Here is a 17,193-nt window from a genome sequence, read left to right as displayed (position 1 = left end):
GAAAAAAAACGAGTGACCGCGGTGGCTGCGCAAAAGAAGTGTTAATGTTTGCTTTTTCTCGGACCGAATGCTATATATATATATGTATACGTACTATCATCATCATCATCATCATCATCATCATTATTATTATTTATTTTAACTACAACGTACGACGACGATAAAATCGTATTTGCGGTCGTCCCACCCGACGCAGCGGCGTATGCCGTCGGAATACAGAGCAGAGTGTATTATATATATAATATATGATATTACGACGTCGTGAGTACATTTTTCTCTCCAGTTTTCATTTTCTTAATAACCGTTTAGTCGCTGGGGAATAGGAGGCCGGCGGAGCTCGCGAAATTTAAGATCCCAGCCACAACAATAATAAACGCCGAGTGCAGTATTTCCTCCTCTCTTGGGTGGCGGCGTGTGTTTGCAGGAAGCATCATATTAATAACTGCACACACAAACACACTAAAAGTCGAGTCTCGATATAAATTAAAATGTCTGCAGAGAGCCTCCGCAATACGCGTATACGATATACAGTGACGTAGACGCGTGGGCGTGTGTTTATGTGTGTTTTGTGCGTGCGGGCGTACGCGATTGTTGTACGTGCGAGCGCGTCGGGCGTGTGAGTTCTCGCCTTTCCATTCAAAAAACTCGAAATGAGAATACTCGCCGCTCCATCGTCGACGCCTGTTGTGGCCAGAGGCCGTCTCGACATTTATTGCAGTTATATTATGTAGGTACCGTCGAAAGTTATAACCATTTATAAGGGCCGGAGCGAAGAAAAATGCCAGTGTGAAAACCTGGAGTAACGATAATAGCTACAATATATTAAAATTGTATTACAAAGTATGCACACCTCCCTTTTTCCTCCCCAATAATGCTGTAGTTATTCAAAATCAGTTTTTCGGAATTTTCAAATATACTTAAAGATCGTATTATTTCAAAATTCCTAAGATATTTTTGAACAGACTTGAAGAGATATAAATACTTCTGTTTTTCAAATGACAACCCAATGCTCTTTTCTGCCGTAAATTATGTTTTCTGAAAATGTTTTTTAACTACATATCAAAATCAAAATTCGAACGAGTTAGTTTTTGATATTCTTATTATAAATATTTTTAATTGAAATACTACTCGATCGCATTTTGCATCAGGCACGTCAGTGTTTTAACAAAAAAATTATCAGTAAAAAAGAGTGGGGTTTGTTTGAAAAACAGAAGTTTATTGTATTGCCACACGATACAACAAGTATCATGAACTTGAATATAATATGCAGGTCTTTAAATACCCATGTTGAAAGATTCCAAAAATAAGAATTTGAATAAATTATTAAATGAAAAAGTTGGGGTGAACATGCCAAGTGAATCACTTTGTATAATAGTAGAACATAATTATTCGGGACGCATCTATAAGTTTATAAATTATAATAATCCCGAATCCGTATTCGATCTTAGCCAATAGGCAATAAGAGGTCGACGTTTTATTTTTATTTCCTTTATTGTTATTATTGTACCCGCCTATTTAATACATATTGTAATATTATTATAATATATTATTATTCAAGGCTGGGCAAGTTAATGATTTTTTTTTAACTCAGTTAAGTTAAGTTAATATGCACCAATAACAAAAAGTTAAAAGTTAAAAGTTAATACACAATTTTTGTTAACTTTTTATTAAGTTAAAAATAAGTTAATTTGTTTATACAACACTATCGTACTTAATTTTTTCCAACCCAAAACTAACTATTATAGACTATAGTGTTTATACTTAGTACAGTATTTCCATATAAGTTAGATTCGAATGATATACATTTTTAACTTTAAACAATATACGATACATATTTTTTGACATGATAAAGAAATATACTGAAATAGTAAAATATAGTTAAATTAAAAACAAAATAAATTAACTTAACTTACTTCTTAAAATGAAAAATTAACTCGTTAATTTTACGTTAATTAAAAAATAAATTTAGTAAGTTAACAGTTAAGTTAATGAAAAACCAAATGTAACTAGTTAAGTTAAAAAGTTAAAATAAAATTAACTTTTTAACTTAACTTTAACTTTTTAACTCGTTATTGCCCAGCCTTGTTATTATTCCATATTGTGTTTGGTGTACGGGTCTGAGCGTGAGTATAGGTGCGGCACCAAGGAAACCCGGAAGGCTCGTGCAATATTCTTTACCTCAAGCCATTCCGTAAAATATATTAAACAACAAAGAGATTTTTTTACAATCCTTGGCGGATTCTCGTCTTTTACGACGTTTATTAAACGGTAATATAACTATTGAAATCGGATATGCAGAACGACGACCCCCATTTATCTATGTTCTATATATATATAACACGCGTGTCGATATTAGATAGACGGAAGTGTATTAAATTACGGGCAGTTTTTATTTTTTTTTATTAACACTTGTTATTCGAATATAAGGCTGTAAAAATAAAAATGACATCGGCGCCGTAATTCAATACACAGGTTATCGTCTGGAACAGTAAATACTATAATATAATATAAGTGTGTATTATATATGTGTTGTACGTGTATAACTATTGCATGTATATAGGTTATTTTTATATGGTTGATTATTATTAGTTTTTTGACACTCCCGCTGGCAAGAAAATATCGAATTTCACGCAGCAACAACTATAATAATATAATATAATAAAAATAAATAGTGTACGAGTGAAATGTTCGACTTAACAATAAAGTTTATACTATAATCTTATTCCGTCGGAATAATTCTAAACTAATCATTATACTACCATCGTATTTATTGATTTATATATTTTTTCCCGGCGTCAGAAACGTCTATATCTTAATTGCGCTGTTTCCCATGCCAAATCGTAGTAATTCGTTATCGCGTACATCTAATATATCTTTAAGTACAAATCGTATTTTTTTTTTTTATGTCTATATAATATAAGCACTATATAGTGCGATAACGGTTGTAAGTGGGTTCTATATGTTATAGAAAACACATTATTGGTAATTATTTGAGGCTATCACGTCCATTCCGTCGATATAATATATATAACAGTATAATATATATATATAATATGTTATACTATTTGATTTTTATTCAATCGTTGTATTAAATAATATGTTGGTGGTATTATATTACATAATATCGTCGTCTACTCGTATTTATAGTCTAAAACGACTACAGCTGATGTTAAAAATTAATATCTATTTAGTACCTAATAAGATAGCACAAGTATTATTTAAAGTATTTTTTTCATTAAAACCGTACACTGCAGGTGGTCTTTATATAATGTATTAATGTAAAAAATATGATATACCTGCGACGAAGATCCGTCAGATTTGATGGCCGATTTGAACACTTTTACCGCTTCCTGGTGTTTGCCAATTGTTGCAAACATTCTACCCAATCGAAGCACGCACGACCTTTTAGCGGTCACGTGTGACCTAATGTCTTTCACTCTGGAACCGTCGAGACAAAGGCACTTGTTCAACACCGCTTCGGCTTCGGTGTACCGATTAGTAGCTGCCAAACAATCGCCCAGACTCAGATACGCCACTGCAGTGAACATAATATTTAAACGTAATTAAAAATAAAACATGATTACAATAATTACCAACTATAATTGCAATCAATCATGTACATGCATAATCTATCGGTTAACCGAAAGCAAAATTTAATATATTTTATACTGTATATAAGATTATATTTACACGCTAATGTAGGTCTGAAATTGATCGCCGACCTGTAGCTCAAAATTGCTTCGTCATAATTTTTGTTGTTCCGTAACAGATTTCCACTGTAACACAAAAAAAATTTAAACGGTTTACAATTGCAACCACTTTGAATTTTGTTTACATAAGTGGTAAATAATATGGTAATATATAGTTACATGTAGCTATTATAATATAGTGGGTGACATTGTTGCACGTTAGATGATAATATATAATGGAATTATTTTATTTGCATACGCCTGACGCCGCCTTGAATATAATAGTTGTCTACATAATAGTATTATATATTATTTTATTATATAACTCAGATAATATTATCCCCTAATTTGCGTTGACGGCGGCGCCGGCAGTTTCGTTTATATTTTTCGGTTTTGACTCGTAATCATTTATAAACGTTTTATATCGCGTGGATCGCTGCTGCAGTTACGTTGTCTAAGGGGGTTGGCAATTAATTATTTCAATTAATTTTCAGAAACATATTAGTCTCTGCACCGAGGGAATGTTACCATAAATTGTGTTAATAGTATACCCCCACTCGTCACCGTACACCCGCGGTGTTGGCGGGGTAGGCGAAAAATAGGGACCGAATGGCATCTCTCGAAAACGTGACAGGCAGTTTGTTTTTGGACGAGTGGGGTAAAATAATAATGAAAAAAAAACACTCACGCGGGCATGAGAGAGAGAAAAACATATAGATACAGAGACTACAGTGAGAAGGAATGAGAGAGAGAGAGAGAGAGAGAGAGAGAGAGTGAGAGAGAGAGAGTGAGAGAGTGAGAGTGAAGTGTGCGGTTGTCTGTCGCTGACAGAGGAGCTTCTCTACTCATCTACACTTTCTAGTGGTCGGCAGCGGATTCTCCAAGAGGCTACATACCATAATATACGTGGTACTTATATATATATAATAATAATATGTAGTGTGGTTTTCGACAAAAAAAAAATATAAATTTTTTCTTCTTTCCGTACCCTCACACGCCACACCACTGAAAACAAACGACGTTCCTGTCAACCGAACGAAGCCTGCACCGCCGAAGGATGATTCATTCAGCCACTACTCCTAACCATCAATATTATTAAATTATAACTGTATACCTTGGTGGATATATACGCACAAAGTACTACAAGTATAAAGTATAATGTGTTTTCACGGACATTACTATATAGTCGTTTATATAATATTATATCGAAAGTGGAAATTATATTATATCCTTCTCAAGTACTTGTGTGTATAATAATATGTGCACCAGTTTTTCTCAAGTGGGGTTAGGTATAGATGTATACGTTTATAAACGATATTATACGGTGGATGTGGCCCACGTCACTTATTATAAGAGCTTCAAGATTCACAGAGTACTATGCGTGTTAAGCGAGTGTCAAAGAGACAAAACAGAAAATCTTAATGACATCATCATCATTGTCTTCATCGTTGTAGTTATATTAAAATATCGTATGACGTAGAAACTATATGTATATATTATATACAGGATGATTCACAAAGCATGCACATTGCACACCCCCCCATTATTCATCGATAAAAATCTGATTTTTTAAATTTTTAAATATACTTCAAGACCATATTTTAAAATTCTTGAGATTTTTTGTACTTATATTAAGGAGGGTCCCGTTTAGATACAAACTCCTGTTTTTTTAAATGAAAACACCGCTATTCATTTATAAATTATATAGTAGATATTTTTTTTGAAATTGATGACGTATCAAAATTAAAATTTGTACGAGTCATTTTTAAGTTATTTAACTTTGCGTACTAAGGATAAAAGGTCCATATGGCAATATGTTTATAAGGTACGGGGGCTATGGTGATTTGAAAATTGTAGTTATTAATATTAATAACTTGTAAAAATTGCCCAAGTATAATAAATACTAGATCTATAATTATAATATGTCTATTTTATATCTATGTAAAACTATTTTTAAGGACTATTATCCTTAATACAAACTTTAAATAAAACATTTGACTACTCGTCCGAATTTTGAATAAGACACATCAAAATGTTCAAAAAATTTATCCACTAGATAATTGACTGTAAAAAAGTTCGTTAATTTGAAAACAATATGGTATTTGTCCTTCGAGTAGATATTCTTAAAAATTCCAAAAATTGGAATTTGAATGAATTCATATTGTTAAAGGAAAAAAAGGGGGAGGGATGAGAATGCTTGGTAAATCACCGTGTATATAGATTATGGATATTGGATACATGATATAAATTGAGCTTTTCGACATAACATTATAACACGTTAAACTGTGCCGTATAACAAATTAACAAGAATTATTATGAAAATGATTCAAGACGATCTATAAGGATCATTAGAAATCTGTGGCGAATCGTTGCATGGCGTGCGTATAACTGGAGTGGACACGAGACAGATCCAACTCTGGATGTAGCTAGGACAGTATAGGACCTGAAGGATCGTCTCATATGCGATTGGGTCTGAAAATTCGATATCCACGCGTACAGGCTTAGTCGTTTAATCACGTCGACCATAATAATTTTATTTAACGTCGCTCGATATCGCAGCGAGTTGTATACAATAAGGTACCTCCCTATAACGGTATTATTACTTACCGAGCGTGACGTATAATAAAGATATATCGTCTTAATTTCAGTATACACGCCGTATTAGTGTTTCTATTAAACGAGCGAAATCACGCGGTATATTAGCTGCACCTAAATAACAGCAAGTTGCTTACAGTTACGACCGCCGTACGGGCGTTATTAATCGGTGCACATAAAGACATCCAATTTTCGCTGAGAAAAAAAACAACCAACGCCTTTCATCAAGGACATTATTTAAGGAGTTAATACATTTTATATATACAAGAATATACTTGTGTTTATATATATATATATATATATGGTTTTATGTTACGGTAATACGATACAATATATAATCATACAGACACACAATTCGTTTTCGTAAAAGACAGAATATATATTATATTATATACATATTATACAGCTATAATAATAGTAGGTATCCACGCGGGGTCAAATTTTAATTCTTCGCTGCATAGGGCGTTTATTAATAAGTCTCACCCGACACGACGTAAGTCCACCAAGGTAAATCTATTGGCTCTTATTATAATTAATTATTTTTTTTTTAACTATTAATTTTTTAATTAATTTCGACTTAATAAATAATAAAAACAACCAATCTGAACGAAACGCGCACAATTTCCACACGCGAATAATAATAGTGTAAGTAAATAACCATTAAATAATGGTCGCGGTGTGCTTATAATATATAAACTGTGTTTGTGCGTGACATCTAACTACCACGTGTCTTGAGGGTAGAGACTATAGGTGGATACGTGTAGAGTGTAGACTGTAAAGGGCCAGTGCAGGTCTGCAGGACACCTTCCTGTAAGATTCCACCTATACGCCGTATGTATATTATTTCCCTGTGTTCTGCAGTTAACGATAAGTCGTTATTTTCGGGGGAGAATAAAGAAAACTGCAGTACACCTCTCTCGGGAAATAAATCTTCCCGTATAAAGATGCAAATCATAATTGCTCGGTGACAATCCGCACATGCGCCCGCAAAAAAAACATCGGAAAAAAATTATTATGTAATTTATATACGGGCGCGTTTCACCGGTCGGGTTTGGTTAGGCCGTTTTTTTGGGGGGTGTTATGAAATTGCAATTACAGTCGACTTACGCGCTTTTCTACACGACGACTCCCTTCCCTCCCACCGTCGCCCACACTCACGTCTTTCCGCCCGGAGAAGTTCGAAGCTGTGCACGTGACACGTACACGTGCAATTTATACGTGTTACCAACTAGACTGTTGTCGACGGATAAGTTTCTGCCTTAGGAAATTAATTTTCGCCATTTTTTTCCTGTCGTAACTATAACTTCATGTGCAATTTGGGCGTGCGTCGCGGGCCAAACTTTTTTGTTCGTTCAACGATAGTGTTCTAGAAACGGTGGCTATTTATTTTGTACACTATCAAAAACCCTTTCAAATATGATTTTCGTCCAGTGAAATATTATATTCAAAGAGAAAACTTCTTCTTAAAAGGTCTAAAAACACATTGACATGCAAATTTCATGATTCGCGGCGTATAATATAATTATACGGAAAATAACTTATGTACATTGTCCTAAAAATTATATAGAGCAAACGGTTAGAACAAAATACAAATGATACGCACAATACAAATTTACTATATATACTCGTCGTTAAGTTATTTCTACATTTTATTGATCTAAATTATAAATTCGAAAATTTTTACAATATGTATATTGTAATCATTAATCAACGTAGCCGATTCTCTACGAATAAATAACTTTGTACTGAATTCATTGTTTAAATATTCAATCGAAATTTTAACGTTATGAAAAAACATCAAAGTGCAAATTATTTGTTTATGTATTAATATTCTATCTATATATCAATAAAATGTAATATGTATATGTTACAACAATTTAATAATTCATTCATATGTATATATATTATAACACTATAATACGTGCATATATTTATAAAATTAATCGCCGAAGACCTGTATAGGTATAATGGATAATAATAATATGTAATATTAAAAGTAAAACAAAATTTGAAAAAAAAGGTAGGTATACGATATTTTATCAATACTTAACAATAGAAACTCAACGGCTTAACGTGACTTGCTGTATTTTATAAAGGTAATAGAAAAGCATCTTTTATTACGTTTCAAAAATATATCCCCGTCTCACACGAGTTTCAAGTAATAAGTATTATTTACTAGATTCCAATATAAAAGTTTTATTACTGGTGGATAAAAATATAGTTCAAACTATTTATGTATGGTGATTTCGATTAAAATTTCAATACAAGCCCTTGGGATACTGAACAGTAGAATAAGTTTTATTTATTAACTTTAAAATGTATTATATATAGCTTACAGTTTTATTTTTTATCAAGTTTTATAGAAATTTTGTATTAAACGCGCTTATATTATACATCTAATGCTTTATGATTATACGTTTTAACGTACATATTGTGTTCAAATCTTATAAACTATAATTATGTAACATTTTTGTATTTTTAAAAAAGTATATTTTATAATACTGTTTTATGACAGTTATAACTTATAAGTCTTAATGATACATATATTTATTTTTACATATATAGCTCCACTCAGAATCTAAAATAAGAAATAGAATGAACAAAATTAGTCGATAAATTTGTATAATAAATAAATGAATTTAGGTACATATTATAATACTTGATTAAATATTGTGAAAGAGATGTTATATTCAAAAGAACTTCAAATATGTAATAATTGTGAATACGATTATTTAAAAACCAATGTCTACATCACATACTCTGGTTACATTATACCGTGAAATAAATAAATTAACCATGTACAGATCTCGTCCCAAATAACATTGTTCGAATACCAGACATTCCCATCTAGTTTGTTCCCTTATTAAATACACGATAGTTTTGTGGAAAGTATTGTATATAATAACATGTAATTATTTTGAAATAAATTGTTCAATTATAAAACGTCAAGTACACCGTATGACACAAACGAATGATTTTCCGATCGCTTATTAATATAATAGCCAACTCAATATAAAAAAAATCTGGTCGATCGATTCGAAACGATACTATAAATTCTTAGCGTTTTAATTTCAACCAAAACGATTATTTATCATGTCAACGATACTTTATATTTTTCAATTAGAATAAATTCAATTCAACCAAATGTTTTATCTCAAAAGTAACTGAACTATCTGTTTATTTTTAAAAATGAGGGTAAATGAAAATTGACTGCAAAAATAGCATTAACAAAAATAACAATAATATATTAGCATTATATTACACATTGGGATTAGTATATAAATATAGGACGAATGTTGAAACATATTATAATATTATATTATTATGTACTAAATTGCTGCTGTACTATATATTAGATAAAAGACGAGAGAAGAATATTATATTAAAATGTACGGAAAGTCATAATTTATTTAACTCGTTACTACCATGGTAACAATTTAAAAACATTTGTCGTACAGTGATCCTATGTAGGTACACACGTGCCATGTACAGTGTAAACAGTAAACACTCCCGCAACACACATTTTTGAAATTCAATTGAAGAATCGTAGATGCACGTGCGTTATAGTATAATATATTATAATAAAAAGCCCCTCCGGATTTCATGTCGTATAGAATATGCAGTTATAACTTATAATTTATATGTATATTATATTATGTACACACGCACTAAATATAATTATAATATATTTTAATTCCAATCGCCAGGCCGAAAGCCGGCGGCACGAAAAATGAGATTTAAAAAAACCGAGTGATTATGTTTTGTGCGGAGTGCGCGTTTTATCGTTTTACATATAATAATAATAATAATAATAATAATAAAATTAATAATAACAAAGATACCCTGTTTGTCTGCGAAGATGAGCGGCGCCGCAGGCGAATTAAACACCTAGCTCGCGGCTGCGGGCGAGGAACTTTATTATTATTACACTTTATTTTATCGTCGCACGCGGAACCCGCGGGGTCTAACCGCACACTTTTTGGCCGAACGAGTGTGCATATTCTATTATTATAATAGGTATATGCGTATAGGTATTATGCAAACGCGGATGGAATCTAATTTATAATAACATTAATACTGCAGATGCGACGATAATCTTAATAATTATTATGCAATGAACTCGCGTATACCGCGGTATAATATTCTGTTATGGTATTTTGTGTTATAACGCGCGGTTTGTTTGTACGAAATTGACAACTATAACGCGTAAAGAAAATATTAGACTGAACATTTGAACTATTGAAAATTCTCGATATTGTACCAAGTTTAAAATAATAATTTAAACACTGGCAGTACACTATATCGTTACACTTAAAATGTACCTAACACAACAGCTTCCAGGTGTAAATCCAATAATATATAGATCGCATATTTAAACCACCACAATGTTTATCGCATGTAATGCAAATTACGATAACACATTAATACACCTATAGGCGTTAAATGGTCAAATCTCGATTTCTAAAAAGTGGTCGAAAGTTACATATTATTACCGGCGCATTACCACTTTCTACCTACTTCAATGCATAAAGATACGAATTGATTTATCTACAATAGTCAATATTAATTTATTCCATTTCGAGATATCGGTGTAGACATAATCTTATATTCGACTTATATAATTACGCATCGGGTTGAGGGACCCTCACGTCCTTTATTTTATAAATCGTCTTTATGGAGGAATTTTTTTATTCTACTGTGTTGTAGTATAATATTATTAGCTTTGTTATAAATTCCGCCGGTGCGGGAAATGGAATAGAAAAAAAAATTACGACGTGGTATGCTGCTGTAGGTTACACGTGCACATTATTATTATTACTATTATAATAAAGCTGCAGTGAGAGAGGAATTGTGGGTGGCAACGGCCGTATGAAAAGGCCGGGCGCGCGTTGTGCGTTGGCGGAAGTGTTTCTAATTTATGGCGACCTGTTGTCCGAGAAATGCGCGCAATTACCGTTCTCCGCCGCCGAACGATTATACGCGAGCTCACGCCGCGGCATTTAACACGGCCATTTAACAAGAATTAATATCCTTCAACCCCAATGCCGCGGCAACCGCGTGTTTTCACGCCGCTGCCGAGTAAAAGGCCGCCCGCGAGGTGAATGCATGTATATTATCGTATATGTATATTATTATATTATGTACTTACTATACATATATACCATCTATATATAGCATACCTGCACTGGCGCTGTACCTACTATATTCTCGCAGCTTTTAGACCATAAATCGCATGCACCGCTACTATTTCCTCTTTACAACGGTCACCTCCGCACAGGCCCGACAAAAGTCGTGCGGCGCAATGTCATCGCGGCGGCGTTCTATCCTCTGGTGGTATACAAATGCAACCGGGTATATAGTGTGTGCGACGTGACCACCACCGCCTACGCCATATATTTCCGTCTCACGGGTCCGACCCCGGAAATCGAATATCGACGGCGACACGAGGTACATAATTATTATTATTATTATTGTATATAATACGATCGCGACGACTTCTAGAGTAACCCAAAGCGTTTCTCCCACGAAATATATTATGTTCTGAAAACGATATTCGCCGTGTTCCGTTGCAAATGTCTCGGATGTCGTATTTATGCGAATGTTGACGCACCACGATCTTACACAACTTATTACAATATTATTATCCCGAAATAAATTCATAATATGATTTCATAGACGAACTTTAATCGAAACGATGAGAAAAACAAGACTGTAGTGATATAATTGAATCGAGATGCATTATCATGATATGAGTATTGTTATTATTATTATTATATCCATATCCAGATGTAAGTATTCTAGGGAAAAACCTATTTTTTATTATTTAATTGATTTACACAACCTATACAAATTAGTTATAATAAGCTTCACAGATATTTACAAAACTGTTTAACATCCAAAAATCTTGATTTGCAGAAGCCACCCTCTAACGACACTCCTCAAGCCCGGATTAAGGATCAATTAGGCTCCGGGACACCTTACACTTAGTGGGCCACCTTTCAACGTTAACTTCAAAATAAAAGTATCATTTCATATTTATGACTTTATATTATTGTATCATTACATATTGATGACTTTATATTATTATATAATTTTGTACATAATATGTCATTGTACACGGTTTTTTTTTTAACAATTATGGATCAATGATATGGAATTTCGTTAAAACAAAAAAAAGACGTGTTTCTTTATTTTTAAACGGAAATTTTTTTATAACATTTTTAAACACTCAGTTGTATACCAATAATACAATTGATTTTATTTTTTCAAATGGTAACCACTATATTTTTTTATGGATTCTGGTAAAGCTTTTTTTCTGAACATTTTGACAGTCAAAATAAATGAGAAATTTTGGTTCTCTAGGCGCTAGGTTATTAACTATATGGTCCTCTAAACTTCTAAAGTTTAGTATAATATGCATTAATACTTTTAACCGAAATACCTAACTTATAAAAGCTAAATAATTTTTTTCTTATGTCCTCTTATATACTTAAATAGTTAAATCGGTAATCGAAAATACTCAACAAAAAAAAAAGTGGGTAAGTGGATGTTGCTCTGCTGTACAGTAGATTACAAGTGGGTCACTGTAATGGATGGTGAATTTGAATTCAATGATATAATATCATTACATAAGAAAAACGATTCTGAGCGAAAACGGTCAGTCAGCCTATGATATTACTAAGTATATTTGATGATAATATTGTGAATAAAGTAATTTATATATTTACTTATTTACGTGGAACCTTGTTTTAAATTTTCAATCCTTAGCTATAAAAATTGAAAATTTTCACTCTTTTCTACCCAACAAATAACTAAAAAAATAACTAAAAAAATTGAGAACTGACAATGTACGTAAACAGCTCAAAAAGAGTCAAATTATTTTCAAAATGTTATCGTGTGTAGAAAATGCTAATCTACAGTCATACGTTTTTTAATTACAACAAAATAAGAAAATCGTTACATGAGAAATCGAGTTAGTATCAAATGTTGTGAAAATATGAATTTCAAACGCTCATAAAAATTTAATTTGACTTTCTTGTAGACATTTTTTTTTTGATAAAGGTAGATAAGCTTATGGATAATCTTGTCTTACATTTTAAAATCTTAGATTGAAAAAGAAAATTTTTTATGAATTCTCAACTCAAAATAATTTGCTAATTTTCGTGATTTTTTCGTATTTTGTTAATATTTGAACTTCAAATGCTTATAAATAAAAACTGTGACCAAGGATTTTTAATATTTTTCAAATGTCATTGTCACAATATAGTAAGAGCCTTGTATTAAATTTTCAAGCTTTTTTACCCAACAAATACAATTTTATTGATATTTGTAGAAAAAAAAACTAAAAAAAATGGAAACTGAAAATGTCCGTAAACAGCTCAAAATAAGTCAAAATATTTGGAAAATGTTATCGTGTATAGAAAATGCTAATATAAACATTCTGTCAAAATTTCATGTACCTACGGTCATTTGTTTTACACCAAAAACCAAAATCGATTTTCTCAAAAACAGATTTTGCGTGAAAATTCCCGTTTTTCCTTAATTTTTCATTTGTTTTTCATGTCGCTTTTGAAAACTACTGGGAAATTGTTTTGACCCCCAAAGTACGAACTAGATTCACTTTCCTATCAGTAAAGTTACTGTTGAAGAAAATCCAAGCACTTTTACTGTCCTAAAAAGTGATGCAGAACAAAAAAAAAAATTAAAAAAACACACACATCATTGTAAAATAAAAACACAAAATTTTTGGCAAACAGTTGATTATTTATTTTAGATTCTGAGCGAAGCGATAAATGTATTGATTTTACAATGATGTGTGTTTTTTTTTTTATTTTTTTTTTTTGTGAGCGTTCGGTAAGATGTAATTCAGAAATATGGGCTTAAAGTCCATTATTTTTTCGTACAGCTGTAAATTCAATGGTATGATTTAAAATGACATTACAGTTCCAAAGTCAATAAGAGAGTAGGTATATGATGTTAAGAGATTGTATTTTTTAAGCGTTTTTTCGAGATGTTTTGCGAAGCAAATTGAAATCAACATTTTTAAAAGATACGATAATCGGAATACATATTTTGGTAAGGGCATTATATCAAATATTATAACAAATTTGTTTTGAAAACTATATGGATTTAATTAATTAATTATTATTCTATTTTCTATTTTACCACAAAATATAATGGCCTTATTTGTAAATGTATAATTTTATGACTAATAAAAAAAAAGACAAATAATACAAATTACAATATTATACATTTCTTATTTCTTACAATACTTGGGTTATTCAGTATATAGGTATTACAGTATATTATTCCATTAACTATTTAATATTTCTTTACATAAGATGTAATACGCATTTATATTTTAAATAGTAAGTCTTATATGGACGTACTTATTTTTTTTAAATGTATTTGACGTAGTTCATACTTAATAACGTTATTCAATTTTTATTTTATAATATTATTATTTCTCTTTATGTTCACCTGCAGAATGCAGTTATAACTTGTTATTAATTTTATAAATTCAACTATATATATCCATATTTCCTATTAAATATCTATTAATAATGTTATTCTTTGAAGTAAAATGAAAGAATAAATTGGTTTTTAAATAAAAAAAAAAAATGTATTGAAATGCCTGTATTTATTTTAAAACGATTATTGATTTTGGATAAATTATTTGTCTGCATGGCTAGACGGTAAAAAAGTCACAGATAACCGACATGATGTTGGAAAAAAATACGTCATGAATTATTCAGTTGTTTGTCATGCTAAACGAAAATATTTTAAACAGGAGTTTGTTGAACGTTATCACATAATTTTCGATTAAAGATATTGAATAATTATTTATTTTTTTTCGTGTTGAGCATAATATTATAATATTGTCGAATAATTTATGTACATAATTTACACTTTTATAATTACAGTTACATTAATTAATCGATTTTGAAAGAAAATCAATTCCGAAATTTAATAATCGTATTATACCTACACTTATACCCAACTTGCAATAGTTATAGGTACCATTTTTTTCCTAATTCGACACTCGTATGTTATAAGCACACAGTGTATAAAGTAGCATTTAATACAATATGAATTATTATATAGCTTAATTCATCACTCAACATGGTGATATTATATTAATAAGATATTTTAATTTTCAAACACATCCAAGTTTTGTTTGAGTTTCAGTGTTACACGATTGCATTTTATTCATTGGGTTAGAGGGTTGTTATATTATAATAGACGTATTTGATTACGATTATATATTATAACATGACAATAGTAACATTATTATGTAAATAAAATGTAGTCAGAAATGTATTATTATCTTGTTGTTAAAGTTAATATTTAACCAACGGTTAATAATGATGAATGCGTATTATACGTATTCATGGTATACCTGTATTATGTAAAAGTAAAAAAAGAAACATTTTAAATTCACATTGCAGACAAACAATTTGATTTTCTAAGATGTTAAAAGCATATTATAAAACCATATTGTGTATATGTTTACAATTATATGTATATATTATAATATATAGGTAATTACGTTTCATCAAAATCGGCCAATGGAAGCTAATACTATGAAATACTATAAAATAATATAATATGATAATAATAATAATATGATGACTGATGTCTATAGAAAGTATAATACCGAATCGTAATCACATAATATTATATATGTTTATGTATGTAGTTAATATATTATAATATTATAATATTTACATTTCAAGTTATACCTCTGTCTAGTCACGATTTATCATTTAAATGGATGGGTATTGTTGTGTATGAGATATTGTTCAAATTATAATATGGTTATAATAAAACAAAATATGTACCTTTAAGTATGTACCTCAATAATTTTTGATTTAAAAAACTGTAGAAAGGTGATTTTTATAATACATTTAAAATAATACCAGCCACGTGCATGTCTCACCTATACACCTAACCTATATGGAATTTAAATAAACCACGCGTTATTGCCGAGAGGAGAAAAATATAAAAAACTTACGTTTCCGGCCGATTCAAATCACGTGAAGCAAATCCAGGATTATTTTTTAGACCGTTCTTCAGAAAACACTGCGGAAACGGCGAAACGCTACCCAATAATAATATATTTATTTTCGACTGCCGCGGGGTTTTCTCAGACACATCTGCGCTTAAATATTATATTATATTGATGAAAATGCCTAAACTACGCGTCAATGTGTGGTGGGTGTTAGGCCGTTAGGTGGTTAATCGCGTGTAATCTAATAAGCAATGCGCCGTCAGCAGCTATAGCAGTGTAAGTTCTGTATTTTTTGTTTCGTATATGGCGCACCAGCGTAGATGTTGTTCTCTCGTAAACCAGATCGGTGCGGTGGCGGTGGCGCTAAGTCGACGGAAAAAAAATACGAGAAAATACTTTATCAGCCCATAAACGCGCCGCCGCGCGTACACACGCGCACACACGCACTCATTCACACCGCACGCACCAGTTGCTTCGGCTTAAGTAACGTGCGAATATCGGCATATGCGTTACTCGGTTCATTAATCTTTCGTTTTACAGTGCGCGCAACTCGCTGTTTCCAGGACGCCTCGCTGCTATACATAATATATATTTACGCGAGACCCACCAACACACACACCCACACCCACCCACACATATGCACACACACACACACACACACACACCCACACGCACACAAGCTCGGGCGTATTAACGCTATTTGTGCTTTGTGCGGTCTTCTCCACACCAGGCAGCAAACTTATTATGTGCGAAAACCAACGCATTCATCGCGTATCGCTAAGCGTGTGTACATAATGTATACTATTATAATAGTCATCGCCGCGTACGGCGTATATTATGTTACGTACAAACAGCGCAGTGGCCGTGTATACAATTATTACGACGGAGAAGGATATT

The 17,193-nt window shown here is 31.6% G+C and overlaps 1 protein-coding gene across 1 annotated transcript in view; it reads right to left on the bottom strand.

The window, feature by feature from the left end:
- Window positions 1-17,193, bottom strand: part of LOC132940247 (protein O-mannosyl-transferase TMTC2-like) — a 92,987-nt gene that overhangs the window by 24,299 nt on the left and 51,495 nt on the right. The window contains exons 7-8 of the mRNA XM_061007729.1: window positions 3,691-3,776; window positions 3,297-3,535 (exon numbers count right to left, since the gene is read on the bottom strand). Of these exons, the coding sequence (XP_060863712.1) occupies window positions 3,297-3,535; window positions 3,691-3,776 (325 nt within the window). The remainder of the gene's footprint in view (window positions 1-3,296; window positions 3,536-3,690; window positions 3,777-17,193) is intronic.

This window comes from Metopolophium dirhodum, chromosome 3 (genome assembly GCF_019925205.1).
Source record: "Metopolophium dirhodum isolate CAU chromosome 3, ASM1992520v1, whole genome shotgun sequence".
Classification (NCBI taxonomy): domain Eukaryota; kingdom Metazoa; phylum Arthropoda; class Insecta; order Hemiptera; family Aphididae; genus Metopolophium; species Metopolophium dirhodum.
This window is presented reverse-complemented; position numbering and strand designations above follow the sequence as displayed.